This window comes from Pagrus pagrus, assembly GCF_965226575.1.
Source record: "Pagrus pagrus genome assembly, chromosome: 23".
NCBI lineage: Eukaryota > Metazoa > Chordata > Actinopteri > Spariformes > Sparidae > Pagrus > Pagrus pagrus.
The window spans coordinates 22,944,400-22,961,877 of record NC_140205.1 but is presented as its reverse complement, the minus strand read 5'-3'; the positions used below and the strand labels follow the sequence as shown (position 1 = coordinate 22,961,877).

General features: G+C 39.7%; 1 protein-coding gene across 1 annotated transcript in view; it reads right to left on the bottom strand.

The window, feature by feature from the left end:
- The window catches only part of tmtc1 (transmembrane O-mannosyltransferase targeting cadherins 1), a 274,776-nt gene that overhangs the window by 113,275 nt on the left and 144,023 nt on the right, over window positions 1–17,478 (bottom strand). Inside the window, exons 5-6 of the mRNA XM_084346518.1 lie at window positions 3,979–4,060; window positions 1,027–1,130 (exon numbers count right to left, since the gene is read on the bottom strand). Coding sequence (XP_084202644.1) covers window positions 1,027–1,130; window positions 3,979–4,060 — 186 coding nt within the window. The remainder of the gene's footprint in view (window positions 1–1,026; window positions 1,131–3,978; window positions 4,061–17,478) is intronic.

Genomic DNA, 17,478 nt, shown 5'->3' with positions numbered 1-17,478 from the left:
CTTAATGACAGCTGAGGTTTGTTTAATAATTATTTTCAGACTCTGCCAGATTTTGCTGTGCTGCTCAGACCTGACGTGAGATCTGATCGTAGCTTCCGCTCACGTCCAAATTGATAAATGCCGAAGTTTGCGTGAAAATGGTTGTACGCACGGTTTTCTGCCGAACGTTCGTTTCATAAATGAGGGCCAGTGTACCTGCGACAAAGATGCACTTAAAGACCACAGATGGAGTCGAAAAAAATAAAAAAGTAGCAAGGATCTAAAGAAACTACAGGCCACTGCAACTGAATGCACAACCATTGTCATACCAACCTCTTTCAAGAAACTTGAATTCACAAGGTGTATGGTTTTATTTTTCTGTTTAGTAAGGAAAATAAGTGTAATTTTTACACTTTTAGACACATTTCCTTTACACTTTTACACTCCTTTCTACACAGGGTTTTTGTACCTACATTATTAGACAAAAGAAGAGCTTTTAAAACAGAGAATTCTCCCAGCTGAAACTACAGTGGTTATAAGACAATCACCTCTTGTGGTACAAAGTGGTATTGGGTGGATGATGTTGGTTCATTTTTGAATGTTTTAATCTCAAATTCTGGCTATAGTATTTTACAGATTACACCTTTGAGTTTTGATTGGAATCCTTGATGTTAATTTCTTTCAGGTGCCTAATCCTAAAATAATTGTTTCAGCACCTATCACTGGTTATCTTTATTGATTAAAATGACAATAAAATAACAACAATTCTATAAGCTTTGTTTTAATCAATATACATACTCGTTTATTTACATACTAAGGTGAAACTCCTGCCAAAACATACTTACTGTACTACTTTCTGAAGTCAAGAGAGCCCTTTTTAACCTAATCATCTCCACATCCAAAATGCAAATTATTATTATTAATAGAGAACTTATCTTAAAAATATGTTTTTTTCTCCACAATTCTCACCACCACTGTGTGTGTGTGTGTGTGTGTGTGTGTGTGTGTGTGTGTGTGTGTGTGTGTGTGTGTTTGAGTGACACTGACCTGGTAAGCAGGTGAGGTGAGAAGGAGGCGGGGTTGTCCTGTTCAGAGAAGAGAGGCATGGATCCTCCCATCAGCCACAGCCTTACCGACATGATGATCACCACCTGGAGGAAGGTGGGAAAATACACCAGTACAGTTACAAACAGTGTTGGAAATTACATTTCTACCAGCCACCATTTTGCAATCGCACTTTTGTGTGAGATATGTCTTGGTTAAAAAAAAAATCAACAACACAGTCACAAAAATTGTTTATTTGAAATTCGTACTCATAGTTATCCCTTTTTAATTCTCTGTATCACAAAATGTCAAATTTTTGACCTGGGTTCAACTTCAACTCAATGCGTGTGCAAACTTGCTCACTTCCACCAAACCAGCAGTACAAGTTACTTTCAAAATGCAATATATTACATATGTATGGTTCCTTCATTTTAAAGTAAACTATTACGTTACAATATATACTGTCTGCGTAGAGTAATATATTACTTATTACACTACTTTTTAGCTACTTTCAACAAAATGCCCAAATAACCTATATAGAACAATTAAATAGCCTAGCTCTTTTTAAATAAAGGAATGGCCTTGGACACAGGGATGAGCAGGCAGACAAAGGATCAAAGTCTGATATATTATGAGATAGCTTAGTCATATGAAACATAATAGACCTGGGCGTTCTGTAGCCTGTGATGACCTGACAAAAATCTCTTTTTCTATGCCATTTAAGTCCACAGAACAAGGGATGCATGGGCATATGTGATTCAAGAATGTAAATTAAAGTGCACTCGGAGGATTAGGCTTCATCATTAGGCCTTTGAAATACGGCTCATTTCAGTCATACAGAAACTGAACAAAGAACTTATAGGCTTGGCTATATTTAACACACAGAGCCTATATTAATATGTCATGTTGTTGTGGATGGATTCTAAAAAAAAAAAAAGGTAAACGCTTCACTTCAGTCAGTAACGTGGATTGTAATGTGTTACATACATTTATTTTTACATTTAGGGCATTTAGCAGACGCTTTTGTTCAAAGTGACTTACAATAAGTGCATTTGTCACAAGAAAGAAACCACAACATATCACCGTTGATAAAGTAGAAAAGAAAAAAAATAGACAATTTTCAAGCTCTCATCTGAGCAAAGTAGCTGCTATTTATCAAGGATACCTCAAGTACCCAAGTGCTATGAATTCAGTGCTAAGGGTAAGAACATACAAGTGCAAGTTTTTTTGGGGGGGGTGGGGAGGGAGTCATGCTATGCAGGGTCGAGGTGAAGTCTGAACAAGTGAGTCTTGAGTCTTTTGCTGAAGATGGCGAGTGACTCTGCTGTCCTGACATTGGTCACCACTGGGGTGCAGGAACAGAGAAGAGTCGCGACTTCGCTGAGCAGCCTTTGTTTGCTCTTAGCGATGGTGGTACCAGCCGGCCAGCTGATGTAGTAGAGCGAAGTGCTCGTGCTGGGGCGTGTGGTCTGACCAGTGTTTGGAGGTAGACGGGTGCAGTTATGTTGACGGCCTCGAAGGCCAGTACCATGGTCTTGAATCGGATGCGGGCTGCAACAGGAATCCAGTGGAGGTCACGGAGGAGGGGGGTCACATGGGAGAATTTGGGTAGATTGAAAACGAGGCGCGCTGCAGCGTTCTGGATATGTTGAAACGGTTTAGTTGCAGAGGCTGGGAGTCCAGCCAAGAGTGAGTTGCAGTAGTCCAGGCGGGAGATGACCAGCGTTTGGACCAGGAGTTGCGTTGCGTCCTTTGTGAGGAAAGACCGGATCCTGCGGATGTTGTAGAGGGCAAATCGGGCCCGGTGGGTGGGTGGAGAGGGGGAGAGTGTGAGGTCAAATGTGGAGAAGAAGCTGATGAATTCAGATGAGTGCAGCTTCTCTGGGGGGATGTTGAAGTCACCCAGGACGACGAGTGGTGTGCCATCATCAGGGGAGCAGCTTAGGAGGGCGTCCATCTCATCAAAGAAGTCGCAAAGAGGACCGGGAGGGCGATAGATCACCACAATGTTAAGCTTGAAAGGAAGGGTGACAGAGACAGCATGGAATTCAAATGCAGATCTGGGTAGGTGGTCGAGGGTAAGGACCTAGTAGGACCACGTCAGTGAGATGAGGAGTCCAGTTCCTCCTCCACCTGTTTGTCTCGGGGAGTGTGAGAATGAGTAGGAAGTTGAGAGGGCAGCTGGGGTGGCAGTGTTTTCTGGAGTGATCTAGGTCTCCGTAAGGGCCACGAAGTGGAGAGTCTGCAGGGAGGCATAGGCTGAAATGGTGTCCGCCTTCTTCACTGCAGACTGGCAATTCCATAGCCCCCCTAGTACTTAAAGTTCAGTGCCGGTGGAGAATTTCGGGTAACAGAGATTGGCTGGGTTACAGCCTCGAGCAATGGGTCTCCAGTGAAATCTTCTCTGGTTAGATGTTCTCACTGGGATTGGCTGGGACTTACATGACATAACTGTAGTGGTATATTACTGAAATATTATTAGTAATGCGTTATAGTACTCTGTTACCGCTAAAGTAAATATATTACTGTAATGGGTTGCTTTTGTAACATGTGACCCCCAGCACTGCTTGTGACATTTTATGCTCCATGGTCCTTGACAGCCTCCAATTTAATTTTTTTGTGTGCCCAGAATAGAGCTATTAGTCTTGCTGCTGGCTGGAGTATGCTGCTGACAGTGGGAGCAAAAAGTTGACTGCCTGGTTACAATCCAATGACAGTGTCCTGTTAATGACAGCTAAATTACATCTGAAAGACCATTTACTGTGGGACAGTATACAAAAGTGACCAAAAGTGACAAAAAGTGAACAGGGCAGGATTGCAATCCTCATTTATAACTTTATTATCATGTAACAATAACGCAAATTTATTCCAACAAAATATTCACTGTGATAGATAAGTCTCTGAAAGCTAAGTTTCATACCAAACTGAAATCAAATCAATCCAACAAATACTCACATAGCCAGAGATAAGGCAGGCTCGTTTGATGAAGGGGCTGCAGATGTGAAGGAGGTCCCCGACTTTGGAGCCAGACAGGTGACTGAGGGACACACAGACATACAGAAGGGTCAGTGAGGCGTTCGGTGGGCTTTCTATTCTCAATTTGACACAAGGAAATCCCCATATTAAGGGGAAAGTTTATATTTAGGAATTTAACTTTTTACAAAAACATTTTTAATGTCATTTTAGTCCACAGAACAAGGAATGCATGGGCATATGTGATTCAAGAATGTAAATTAAAGTGCGGACGGAGGATTAGGCTTCATCATTAGGCCTATGAAATATGGCTGATTTCAGTCACACAGAAACTGAACAATGAACTTATAGGCTTGGCTATATTTAACACACAGAGCCACCGGCTCCGGGATAGCACAGCTCGTCCGGTACCCAGTGAGTGACGACCTCGGTCCAATAGCCGGCGGGATGGCACCACTCATGAGCGTTGGGGGCAGAGCCGGTTTCGGCTTGGCAAAAGAGTCTTTCTTTTGTTGGAAACCGCTCGCACGGTTTATTAAACAGCCGGTTGCTGTAGTGTCTTCGCTAATGATGATGATCTTAATGAAGAGGATGGTCTTCTTCTGTTGCTTTGAGTGGTGGTTCTTAGGCTCTGACTGATAAACTAATTTAACTTCTTCGCTAAAATAACTGAAGGATGCTCCGGTGGCCTATCGAATGATCCTTAGTTACTTAACACAAGAGAATTTCAAATTAAAGTTCACTTCCTCTAAGACAGGTTATGATACTTAACTGTAAAAAACAAATGAAAACAGAACTCGTTCTGAAGCTTAACGAAAGTACTTAAAGTAAAAGTAAGAAAATTAACTCATGAGCACTCTCCTGAGAGTGCTGTCTTGAAGAGAGTAAAAATAGAAGATTGAGTTACAATAGCAAAAAGAGTAAGAGAGCTCAGAGGAAAATGTTCCTCTGTATCATCCATTCTGATAACAGGTGTGCCTGGGGGCAGGGCTGCCAGCTTTGTCTCAGAGAAGATAACAAGTGTGAAAACTCACAGAAATTAACTAAAACTAAACTAACATTTTTAATGTTTCAAAATCATGTTTCACCTTTCCCAGAATGTCACCATGGCTTAATATGTGGACTTTTTATTAACACAAATCACATGGCATCCCTAAATCATTAACATTCAAAAGAAAATTAAAACTTGGTCAAAACATCTAAACATACTTGATTATACTGTAGAACTAATCACTTATACACATTTCTTTTAGTTGTGATGGAGCCTCTGTCAATTGAGATTTTGAGTGATGGTCCCTACTAAATCTTTCTATATCTGCCAGAATCAATGCAATTAAAATGAACATTTTTCCGCTCTTTTTATATTTATTCCAATGCATTCCGATCTTCCTTACTCTTTTGTTTTTCCATAAAGTAGACAGTCTTATTTTAGATTTTATTTGGAACAAGAAAACTCCTAGGTTGCATCAACAAGTTTTGCAGAGGCCCAAAGCTCTGGGCGAAATGGTGTTACCAAACTTTTCTTTACTATTATTGGGCAACAAACATTAGAAATTTGAACTATTTGGTTAATTATGGAGATATTGAGGTCCCTCCATCATGGTTGATCTTGTATCATTGAAAGCTTTACTGTACTCACCCTTGTCTTCTTCTATTTCTGGTTATACTAACAATGTGATAGTGGCCTCCAGTATTAAAATGTGGGCTCAATTTAGACGCCATTTTGGCCTGCAAACACTTTCTATTGGAGCTCCACTTGCAGCAAATCTTATTTTTCCCCCATCGTTATCGGACAGCACCTTCTCTATATGGGCTAGGCTGGGCATAAAAACTCTTAGAGACCTGTATGCTGATTCTATTTTTTCTTCTTTTCAACAATTGGTAAATCAATTCTCGCTTCCTAAAGGACATTTTTTAGATACCTTCAAGTTCGAAATTTTGTCCGTAGCTCATTCCCAGAGTTCCCTGCTCTTCCTAAGCCTTCAGATTTTGAGATATTTCTGAAGCCTCTCTCTTCATTAAAGGGGGCAATCTCTTCTATTTATTTAAATATTTATAACCTAAGCGGATGATGCCAACAAGCCACAGCAAATTACTCACATTTGTTTTGGAGCTGCTCTTCTTTGACTAGATTTTGGTCTGAGATCTTTAGCACATTATCCAAGGTAACTGAAAGGGATGTGACTCCCAATGCCTTAACTGCCCTGTTTGGTGTTTGGTTATTCCCACTTACTCTTTCCCCAGCTAAAAAGGACTTAATAGCATTCACAACTCTACTAGCCAGGAGGTTGATACTGCTAAAATGGAAATCCCCAGTCCCACCCACCTATACAAACTGGGTTAAGGAGGTGCTTTATTTTCTTCAATTAGAAAAATCAGACTGAACCTGATTGGTAAGGCTGTCTCATTTGAGAAGACCTGGAATCCCTTCCTGTCTTACGTCAATTGCGCAATATGTCTGATCACGGTGAACTAAGTACTGCAATGCTGAGCTTGTGTGTGTGTGTTTTCTCTTTCCCCTTAATTACTATAATTATTATTTACTTGTTTAGTTTTTATTTCTAATTTGTTTATTTATTTTTAATTGATTAATATTGTTATTCTCTGCCAACTTAGACATTTGTGCTTCTTATTTATTTATCTATTTGTTTATTTATTTTTATTAGTAGTACAATTATTATTATTTATTTATTTATTTATTTTATTTATTTATTTATTTATTTACTTGTTTGTGTATATGTTCAGGACAGTCAAGCTCTGTTCCATAAAAATATCTAATCATGTTGCTAATCTGTTGTTTTACAGGCCAAAATTCAAGGACTACATTTGGAGCAATCACATCAAGCGCTGGAACTCTGCCTGACACCTATTTATTTGTCGTTATGTATTTATTAATTGTTTTGCATTATCTCTAACTAGATTGAATAAAGTCTTGAAAATGATAGATGCCTTTTCTTTATACTTCCAGCATAAACAACCAACCTATTACAGTTCTTACACTTTACATGATGCACTAATAATAACAACTGAATTAGTTAACTCTTGTTTATTCCATTTCTTGGAAGACATGTAAATAAATAACACTTCAAAAATAGTATACCTTTTATCATTTAGAAAACATACAGTACAATTAGCATAAACAACTATATACAGGAAGGACGTCCAGGGGTTTCTTGACTGATAATAAACACAGTTCAGTGGTGGCCAACGGGTTAGGCTGTTGATGTCGGTGCTGTCTCAATCCTCTACTGTTTTGGCAGTTATTGTCCTGTAGAAAAAATAGCACAATTACTTATCTGACAGTAAATACAGCTTTTCAAGGACTTTGAAATTACTTTCAATTTATTATAACACCACAACTTGAGTTGCATTTTATGCAGTGACACATATTCCTGAAAACAACCAGAAATAGTCTCTGTTACATCAGAATTGTGCCATTTACAGTCATTTCATATTTACCAATTATACTTTTTGGGGGATTAGCAAAAGGTCACTTTCAGAGTAATTTACATAGTTTCACATTCTCATTATTTTGTATATGCATTTTGACAGTAGCGTGTACAAGCTCTACTTGCTGAAACTGTTTGTTGTACATCTTGGAGTACCAGGCATAAGAGAAAGGAGTTCCATAATCTCTGCAAAAATTATAATAATTACAGAAAACTAGATAAGGATGGAGAACTAAATGTGTTTACAGGACATAAAGTTCTGAGGTTCATCTAAATGTGTTTATGGGGCATAACAATGTTATTGATTATGTTAAAGACAACACAGGACTGTTGCTATGCAAAAAAAAAATGAAGACTGGAGTTAGGTGGGTGATGGGAAGCTTATGTGATGGTGGCAAGCAATTATTTATATAAAGATATATAGATATAGAAATGATGCCATTCGTATTCATATTGTATCCCTAAGGAGCACATTCATGCACATAAAGCAAACCAACTTGATATGAAAGAAGGACACATGCATATATGAAATGTATCCATCAAAGACACATATTACATGAATAACAGTGGTCTGATCCATGTTGCTATCAGCATCAAGTTACACTCACCTGTCAGAGAGAGACTCTGCAGAAATAGTGGAAACATCAGTGCGTGGTTCTGTCGTGAACTGACGCATCAAGGCTGGAAGTTGATGCATCCCTCTCATAACTAAAGGACACAGAAATAGGATACATCAGCACATTTGTAAAACATCCAGTTCAAAAATCCCCAAAAATCTATATGAATGACTTCACATAAGTACCATCTAACAACATCAGCTCACAAATACAATGCAATATGCTATATAATGCTATACTCACAGATATATGTAACCTCCCCATGACCTCTGAGCAGTGGACTTGGCCTTTCACACGTGTAGCACACAAGAATTAGTCCACCCCTCACATACAGCTCGTCTGGCTAATGTCCAAACAGCCCAGGGTAGCAGTGCATGTGTGAACACTGCTGTATGGATTAGATCAACAGTACGTGTAAACGCTGGCCTGCATGTAAACAGTGACGCTACATGTAAATACTGTATGTCTCATACAGCAGTAGTCTGCTATTTTAGCTAGCTAGCTAGCTAACGTCAGCTACAACCTGCTAACATTTGTGTTGGGTGAATACATGCGACAGCAACATAAGGAGCTAACTTTAGCTACGTTGACTACATAATGCAGAGAAATAATTCCCCAACAAAACAAACAAGCTCATTACCTGTCCAACAGAGACACAGCTGACATGGAGTCCGTCCTCAGGTCTTCACTGCTTCATCGCTGAAAAGCCACCCCGATGATCACTCTCGTTTTACTTCTTGCACTATCTATCTTCTTTTTTTGGTAGCCTTCTCCAGTTCAGCCTTTCTTTCTTTGTACCTACAGCAGTACCACTGGTGATGAGACGTGAGGCTGTAGTTTCTCTGCCATTCTTGTCGTAAACAGTCCGTCACAGCTCCAGCAGTGGGTTGGCAGTATATCTCAGATAAAATTATATTTTGTATGTGTAATTTGCAGCCTGATATACATTACATAAGCAATCAATACGTTGTAAGCCTATAAATAACCAAGAGTTATTAGAGTAAGCCATCAATAAAGTGTCTCCTAAATGACATCAATTAGCTTACATAAACAACGTCAGCACTCCTACAACATTACAAATTGATGGTCCTGTAAATTCAGATGGATTTTGATTGGCTGTCAGTGTTTCTAGCATTCATCCAATCAATTTGAAATGATCCTAACAATATTATTTGTATTATATTATTATCAATGTCCTCTAGCAATTTTAGATGCCTGTTACAGCTTTTGGGGATTTATCTCTCAGTTGTGTCTGGAGAAAAATATTTAGTAAGATGGAGCACACTGTGAATGGATTTCAATTGGGGCTGTAAGAAAGTTCTGTTATTGATTAATCTGACGATCATTTTCTGGACTGATTAAAATAAAGGAAAATGCTGGTCCCCATTTTTTTTTAAGTCTAACAGGATGTCTTCAAATTGTTTGTTTTTTTTAAATGGATGTTAACAAGTCTGTCCATCCTTTATGTTGATTAATCACACACCTTCAATTCTTGACTGTCAGATTAATTACCTTTTGTATTTGTTTTGTGACCTCTCTGTGCCTTTTTCATGAATAAAGACAATTTAACAGCATTCATGTGTCTGTTTTCCTGCGATTGAGACTATCAAAGTCTACAAGGTCACCATCCGTTTACTCATTATTTGATTTATTGATCCCCCCCAGACCACATGTTTCTATCTATTAGCCTGAGGGAGAAAACTCTGACTGCAGAAAAGAGGCAGCAAGAGAATAAGATGAGACAGAGTGGATGAGACGGATAGGTAAGTGAAAGGAAAGCATGGAGAATCCATTCAACACCCCATCACTTTGAGATGTTCCCCTTGTGCAGAGCTTTCAAAGCAGTGCAGAAACGGTGAAAGAAGAGATCTCACAGGAATTCTACACACATTCTGTCTGTCTTACACTCTGTCTCATCCTTTTCATCTCTGTCTCTCTCTCCCTTTTGCTCCCTACTCCCCTTTCTCCTTTTCTATATTTGTCTTTGACAAAGTATTTGCTCTGTCTGTTCTGCTGAGGTTTGCGGTGCTGAAAGACAGAATGACAAAGAGGAGTCAGACTCTGCAGATGCTGCATTTGTCTGAGTTACCGTGAAAGAGTTTGGTCCCCAAAAAAAGCAAAGCTGTTTTCCTTGCTGATTACCATTGAACTTGTTTCTAGAGAGACACAGGGCACCCTTAATGGGCTTAAAAGTCAAACAAACAAGCTTTCATTGCAAAGCTCAAACCGACATGTGCTTGTAAAAGGAATATGTGCAAAAGCAATTATCCTGAATGCTTTGGTGTTTTGAACCTTTACGAGTCATAAGGAAGGATACGTAAATATTATATATAAATGTTATATTTAAATATATTTGAGTTTTGAGATGACTGAGACATGGATTTGCAACTCAGGATCAGGAGAAAAATCCCTCCTGTTTTGTATGGTCATTGTTATTTTCAAATTTGATCAAAGCTGTATCTGAAAATGCTACCTTGTACCTTGTTGGAAACGAGACTGTTAAAGCTGGGAAACTGGACTACTACTAAGGTAGAGTACCCCTGGCTGACTCATGATGAAGGCATCTCACAACCCAGAAGCATCAAACTGTCTGTTTGCTGTTTGAGCTGAGAAATTTAGACATCAAATGCATGAGGGGCTTAATACCTCTCTCTATGGGCAGACATGTATCACTCAGTGCTTTTATACTATCACAAAGTTAAAAAACTGGTGTCACACAGTATCATTGACTTTTCATCATTTCTTCGAATATACTATTGCTCCAGAAGGGAAAAGGTCACTTCTGTTAGTTTAAAGCTGTGGTTCCCAATTACGGAGCCCATTTTGTGTGGATTGCAAGCATGTGGGCACAGATTTACTTTGCCCCTGCAAGCAAATCCATTAGAATGAATGGAATTCTCAGTGAAATTGCAGCATTTTATGTGCTGGTGTGCAGGGTTGGAGTTGATATCACTCTGTCAAAACCAGTTTAAAATTTACATTTCAATCTGAATTCCTTCAAATCCTTTATCACACCTTTTAACATCTGCAAGTTACTTCAGTTTTAAATAACTAAACCTCACAGATTCTGGGCAGCTGTGGCTCAGGGGTAGAGCCAGCATCTTGTTATTGGAAGGTGGCTGGTTCTATTCTCCTGGTCTGCATGTTGAAGTGTCCTTAGGCAAGATACTGAACCCTAAACTGCTCCTAATGCCATGCAAGGTTCTGGTCGGCACCTTGCATGGCAGCCACTGCCATCACTTTATGAATGTATGAATTACTGTAAGTCGCTTTGGACAAAAGCGTCTGCTAAATGTAAATGTAGATTCAACGGAATCGGTCATCACCTTGTGCTGGCTGAAAGTGTCAGCCTAATTAATGTTCACAACCCAGAGCTAGAACCTGAGAATGAAGTGAGCAGAGTGTTAAATGCATCCGACACATTAAAACAACTGATGTTACATACGACATAATAACTCCAAATACTGGATTAAACCCTTCTGGGTTCATAAGCTTAAATGATTTCTATCACAGACATGAAAGTTTCACCAGAAGATACTGAAATTAACATGACACTATTGGGCTCTCTAAACTAACCTGAAAAACACTTTTAACCACCCCAGAGTGGTGTCCTAAATGTCCCATTTTGTCCCAAATATCAAAATGCTGTTTCTTTACCTTGTTCTTATCATCTATACTTGATATATAGATATGGATTAATATAAATAATTTTACCTCCAAAATGTATTTAACTGAAATACTTCAGTACTAGTAATATATTATTTTTTCTGTAAACATGTTGTGTTGTGTCCCAGTTGTGTTAAACTGCAGTTCACTGTTCAAGGCTCCATGGTCCTCTGAACAGAAACTCTGCTGTGTGCTTTGCTCCGTTAGCTATTAGCTCTGTGAGCTCTAGTAGCTCAGTTGGCTGTAAGCTATAGGCTTCATCAGCTGTTAGCTCCATTAGCTTTATTAGCTCTGTTAGCTCTTAGTTTTGTTGGCCATACACTGCAGAACTCTGCTGACCACTGGCTGCAGCTAACTAGCTCGCCCCCTGCTGATTTAAACACAAGAAAGCATAACCATCTGCTAGGTTGGGCTCCCAGCCAGTGAAGCCACAACCGTCCGGTCAAACTCGAAACCAGTCTGCTTGGAACAAGCTTCCGCCACCAGACCTCTGCTTAAGAATACCTGTTACTGCCATCCAGTCTGCAATTCGCCCCACACACTTTTGCCAAATGTGAGAAGGCGGCATTAGCTCCTCTCTGGGAGAGAAAGGTGTTCACATTTTAGCCTATCTAGATGATTGTGTTCTCATAGCGAACACTACAGAGCAAGCATCAGCGCAGCTGTTGCTAGTTCTGTAACAACTTCAAGCACTGGGCTTTTCAGTGAATTACCAGAAAAGTTTCCTCATCCTATGTCAGCAGTTTGCTTTTCTTATTTTTTTGCCTGTCAGAGCAACTGTGTTTCGCCGCATGGGCTTTGTTTAAAGGGGTATCAGGGAGCAATATCTGTACTGCAGCCAGTTTTGTTCGGTTTTATCGTTTGGATGTGACAGCCCCTTCTGTGGCCCATTCTGTCCCTTCTGCTGGGTCTACAATGCACTACAGTGCTGGAGGTTTGCCTCAGGTTCAGTGGCTGTAAATACATGTCCACATGTCCAAGATTGTACCTCGTTACTCTCCTTCAGGGAACAGAAGTTATGGTCATAACATTTTGTTTTGTTTCATCCACATGTATGTGCAAGCTATCAACTAAAAATGACACTGGATATCGTTTAAAAGAATCAAATTGAATAACTTTAGAAAACAAATAACAAATTTCACATGTATTAACTAACATGTAATATGTACTGCAGACCTGTTCTCAATCTCAAGCTCAACGATAAAGATAATTATTTATTCTGGCAAATATTTCTTCATTGATTTGACGGACATGCTACTCTAAATTTCATTCTAAATGATTTGAACTTGAAAAACTCATGTACCTGAAAGCATGTTGTGTTATTATGACGGGCAAATGTGAGCTGTCAGTGTATTTAACAGGGTGTTAATAATTGTGATTTTGATGTTTATTGTTTATTTCTCTTGTTCTGATATGGTTGAAAAAGAAGTTGGTGTAATTGTCACCTATTGTTTGATATGAAGAAAAAATGTACAATAATAAAATAGACATGAAGATATCATGTGGCCCATTCATGAGGCACCACAGGGAATCACTGCAGCATAAAATAAATATATTGTTCAGACTTTCTTCTGCAGCTTAAGTCATGCATCTACAGAATTTTAAATTGAAATATCATATTAAATTACTACTACAAGGCCCCTTTAACAGGTGTATTGCTTTAATAACTTGTTGCTGTGATGAAACCGATGAAAATCCATGTGCCTGACAGTCTGCCATATGAAAGCATCTTTTCTAGGATAGATGATTAAAAATCCACCTCCCTGAGGCTGAAAGAGGCTGTGGTAAAGACACTGCTCTCCAGGGCTGGAAATGCAAAGCAACACTCTACGTCCTTGGGAAAAAGCACTCAGATGGAGCAGCACTAAGAAGATTGGTTTCACGCTGGAAGTGACAGAATGAGATGCCCCCGCACGCAACCCAAACACACACACACTTAGAGGGGTGAGAGCGAGAGGAACAAACAGATGTTGGTTGTGTCTTTAGACCCAGGGCTGAAGTTTTCCCATAGGATCATGGGACAGACGGTTCTGTGTGTCTGTATAACAGGATGCTAATTTGCTATGACAACTGTGACTGAGGAAACTGGGGAGGTGTGTGTATGGAGGGAGGTGTTGTGGGAGGTAGGAAGCGAGAGAAAATTGAATTTGGTTGATCATTTTGAAAAAAGGTCAAGATGTCAGCTTCCTCACACACATGGGAAGTGAAGGAAAACACACACACACCCACACCCACCCACACCCACACACATAAAATACACTGTCACATTTGGAGAGTGACATCATCTTATTTGTGGATTAAATCTGATAATTCCAGCTGCTTTGGCTTCATTTGATGCCCTCCATGTTCCAGTCACAGCTAAAATTCCTAACATTCCTCCTCTAAGTGGCATTTCCTCTCTTTTTTTCCCCTCTCTCCTTATTCTCTTCTTCCTATCGTGGCTGAAACATGACAGGGGCACAACACTCCAGGCTAAAACAGAGCCACTGAATCGGTGGAGTGGATGCTGTGTAGTGGTCTCTCTACAGTCACAGCAGAGCTGCTCAGTATCAGCAGTTTTATATCATGATAATGATGAGGAGAATGATGTTATAGTCCCCAAATGGCTATACAACTATTAATCAACATCTGGTGAACCCCTGACAGTCACTGGTGCTCCTTAACATGTAATAGCCTATATAATGTTCTTTAATGACTGGAGGCTTTTCAAAATACTGATACATTAGTGACATGAAAGGACAGCAATGTTCAGAGTGTGTCAGAGCGTCATCAAAACGTATGTACCCCTTTAAAATTTGCACACTTTCTTAATTCAACCAACTGCATTCATAGGCTTAAAACAGGGGTCTGACATGGTGCAGTCAGTATCATCTTACCATTTTTTTTCTTCCATTTGTGACACATCTTAAAGATACAATATGTAACATTTCCCCAATAAAAATCTAAAAATGTCAATGTCAAAAACTTCTATCAATGTTCAAACCAGAGAAATCAGCAGGTTTACTCAAGGTAACTGTGTTTCAGGTCGTCAAACATGACTAAACACAGCATGAAAGAAACTGTAACACATTACCTCATCCCTGAACATTTCTACTCACTTCAGATAGATTGTCATCAGCAATGGTGGTTGTGTAACAATGAAGACAACAGCTCCCATGATCCCACGCTTACATCACAACATCATCGAACTACATCTTTTGCATTCATTGTTTTCAGTGAGAAACCCCTGACAGCAGAAATGATATATTGTGTGTTTGGGCATATGGGAGTGGAACAGGAGTGAAGTATGCTGCATTCAGCTGTACCTGGAACTCAAAAATTAAACAATCTCCATCACGAACAGGGCAGTGGAGTGGTCATTAGGGCTTTGACATCGAACTTCGGTATTCGAATATAATTCGAATATTAAAAAAAAAAAGATATTCGAACGAATATCGGGCAGCTTCTAAATATTCGAACCTATAATAAGCATTATTTTTGGTAAATGTGTTTGCCTGAAAACGTAGTTTTCAATCCAGATTCGAGGCTTTTTTCAGCCTGTTTTGTGAAACGCGAGCTCATGAGCATTGATCACCTGGGGCTTCTGTACGTTATCACGTCGTTAGCGCCTGACGCCTGTTTACACTCTTTCACAGAAAAACAATGGCGGAGCAAAAGGCTGCGAGTGCGGAAGGAGAACTATACACGCCGGAAAATTTAAGGAGTAATGTGTGGCGCTTCTTTGGTTTCCTGAAACAAGGAAAAATAATGAGAAAGGACAAAGTTATTTGTAAAATATGTAAGACTAAACTTATCGACCACTCCACGACCAGCAACTTGAGAGCCCACCTGTCAACACTTTTCTGTCTATTGATTGATACACTACCCTCTGGTGGACAGAACATAGAACAACAGAAAAACGACTTTCTTTTGATACTAATATAGGTCTTACTGGAGGCATTTAATGATCAAAATATTATCAATAAATATTCGAATATATTCGAATATTAATATTAATAAACAAACGAAGTTCGAATATGATTTTTTGGGCAAATGTCAAAGCCCTAGTGGTCATCCAATCATTTTCCGACTCTGAAATGTCCACTCATTGCTTTCTTGCGTCATAAACCGGTCAAACATGCCACAAGTCAGTCTAAGTGTACCACTGAGAATCTGCATTTAAGTAAAACAAGAATGGCAAAGTGACAAGATGTCAGAAAAAACTTAAGTTTTGCAACATTGTAATGGAAATTTATCTATGGACACAAACACACACATTGTTTATTTGTTCAGCCACTGTAGAGGAGGATGATGTGAAGGGTATTCAGTTGGTTGCAATCTGCAACCTCACCACTAGATTGCCACTAAATACTAAATACACTGGACCTTTAGCCTTCCACCTGTCACTGCAGACAACATCACCTTTCAGTGAGTGCACTGTATCTGTATAAACTTCGAACATTTTTAACAGAAACAAGTAATCAGAACAAGAAAGAACTAAAAGCAAATGAACTCTGTCTTGATGACCAGCTTCAGGGCAAAATAATTGAACGCTGCAAAGTACTGTCACTCATCTGGAAGGAGAGCAGAAAAATGATGAAAGAGTACGCCTGGTGGTGATCAGTGAAGGTCAATTCTTCCACAATAAAACAAAGACACTATAGAAACAACGGTCATCATGAGTTATCTGTAAACCTCTCGCATCTCAAGTGCGCCTCCGTGCACACACAGTGCTCTGGTCACTGCTTACAAGCACGGACTCACATGCAAGCCCACACGCGCACACTCAGACTGCCATTCACAATGAAGTTTTCTTTTACATTTGCCTAAAACAGAATTCAGACCGTGTGTGTGTGTTGGGTTATTTTCTCACATTTCTTCTATCTCTCATCTCTGTATCATCTCAATGCAATGTCTCATGATGTGTGATGTAGTGCAAAGGGCTGCTGATGGCAGTCACACAGCTGAACCACAGCTCTCTGACAATGACAGAACCAACCCTCTGCCTGCCTGCATGCTGTGTGTGTGTGTCTGTGTGTACCCCTTTTGTTATTTAACTCAGTGTGAATAGCCTCACTTTATCTCATGTCTGTGCACCTTGCCTGCCACATAATCCACCATCTGAACCTGGACTCTTCAGTCCTAGAACTGCTGTCACTCCACACAGAACCGTCACCACGGTTTCTATCTCAGCACATTATGATACGTAAGATACATTCACGACACAATCAGTATAGTTGAATAATCAATATCAAGGGCAGAATGGAGGCAGTGTTGCATGACTCACAGGAAAGCCACTGACAAACAGAAAGTAGGTTAGGGAGTTTTCAACTAGAGGATCTTTTGAAACGCAAAGGCAGAAGAGATGTTATCTTGTTGTACCACAGCAAAACCTCATAGGGAGGTTTTCTGGGTCTGGATGGATAGTTGAGTATACAAAGTATCTGACCTTGACAGAGGTCTGCACTTCTTGCAGAGATGCTTCTCTGCTAGAAGGCCTCAAGTTGAGTGACAGCCATCACTGTCCCTGCTAATATCCATGCTGTTTGTATCATGCTGAAACGTCTGGTAGCGATGGTCTAAAGTCCGACTATTAACCACAGCTAGCGCTGTGCAATTAATCGAATTTTGATCGTGATTTCGATTTTTGGGTCAAACGATCTCCAAACTAATATAATCGAATTGAAACGATTTATTTGCCATTTTTTGTTGTACAGTAAGCCTAGAGATTTTCTGAAAGAGACGCACATGCGCAATTCAGTCCCTCCCCC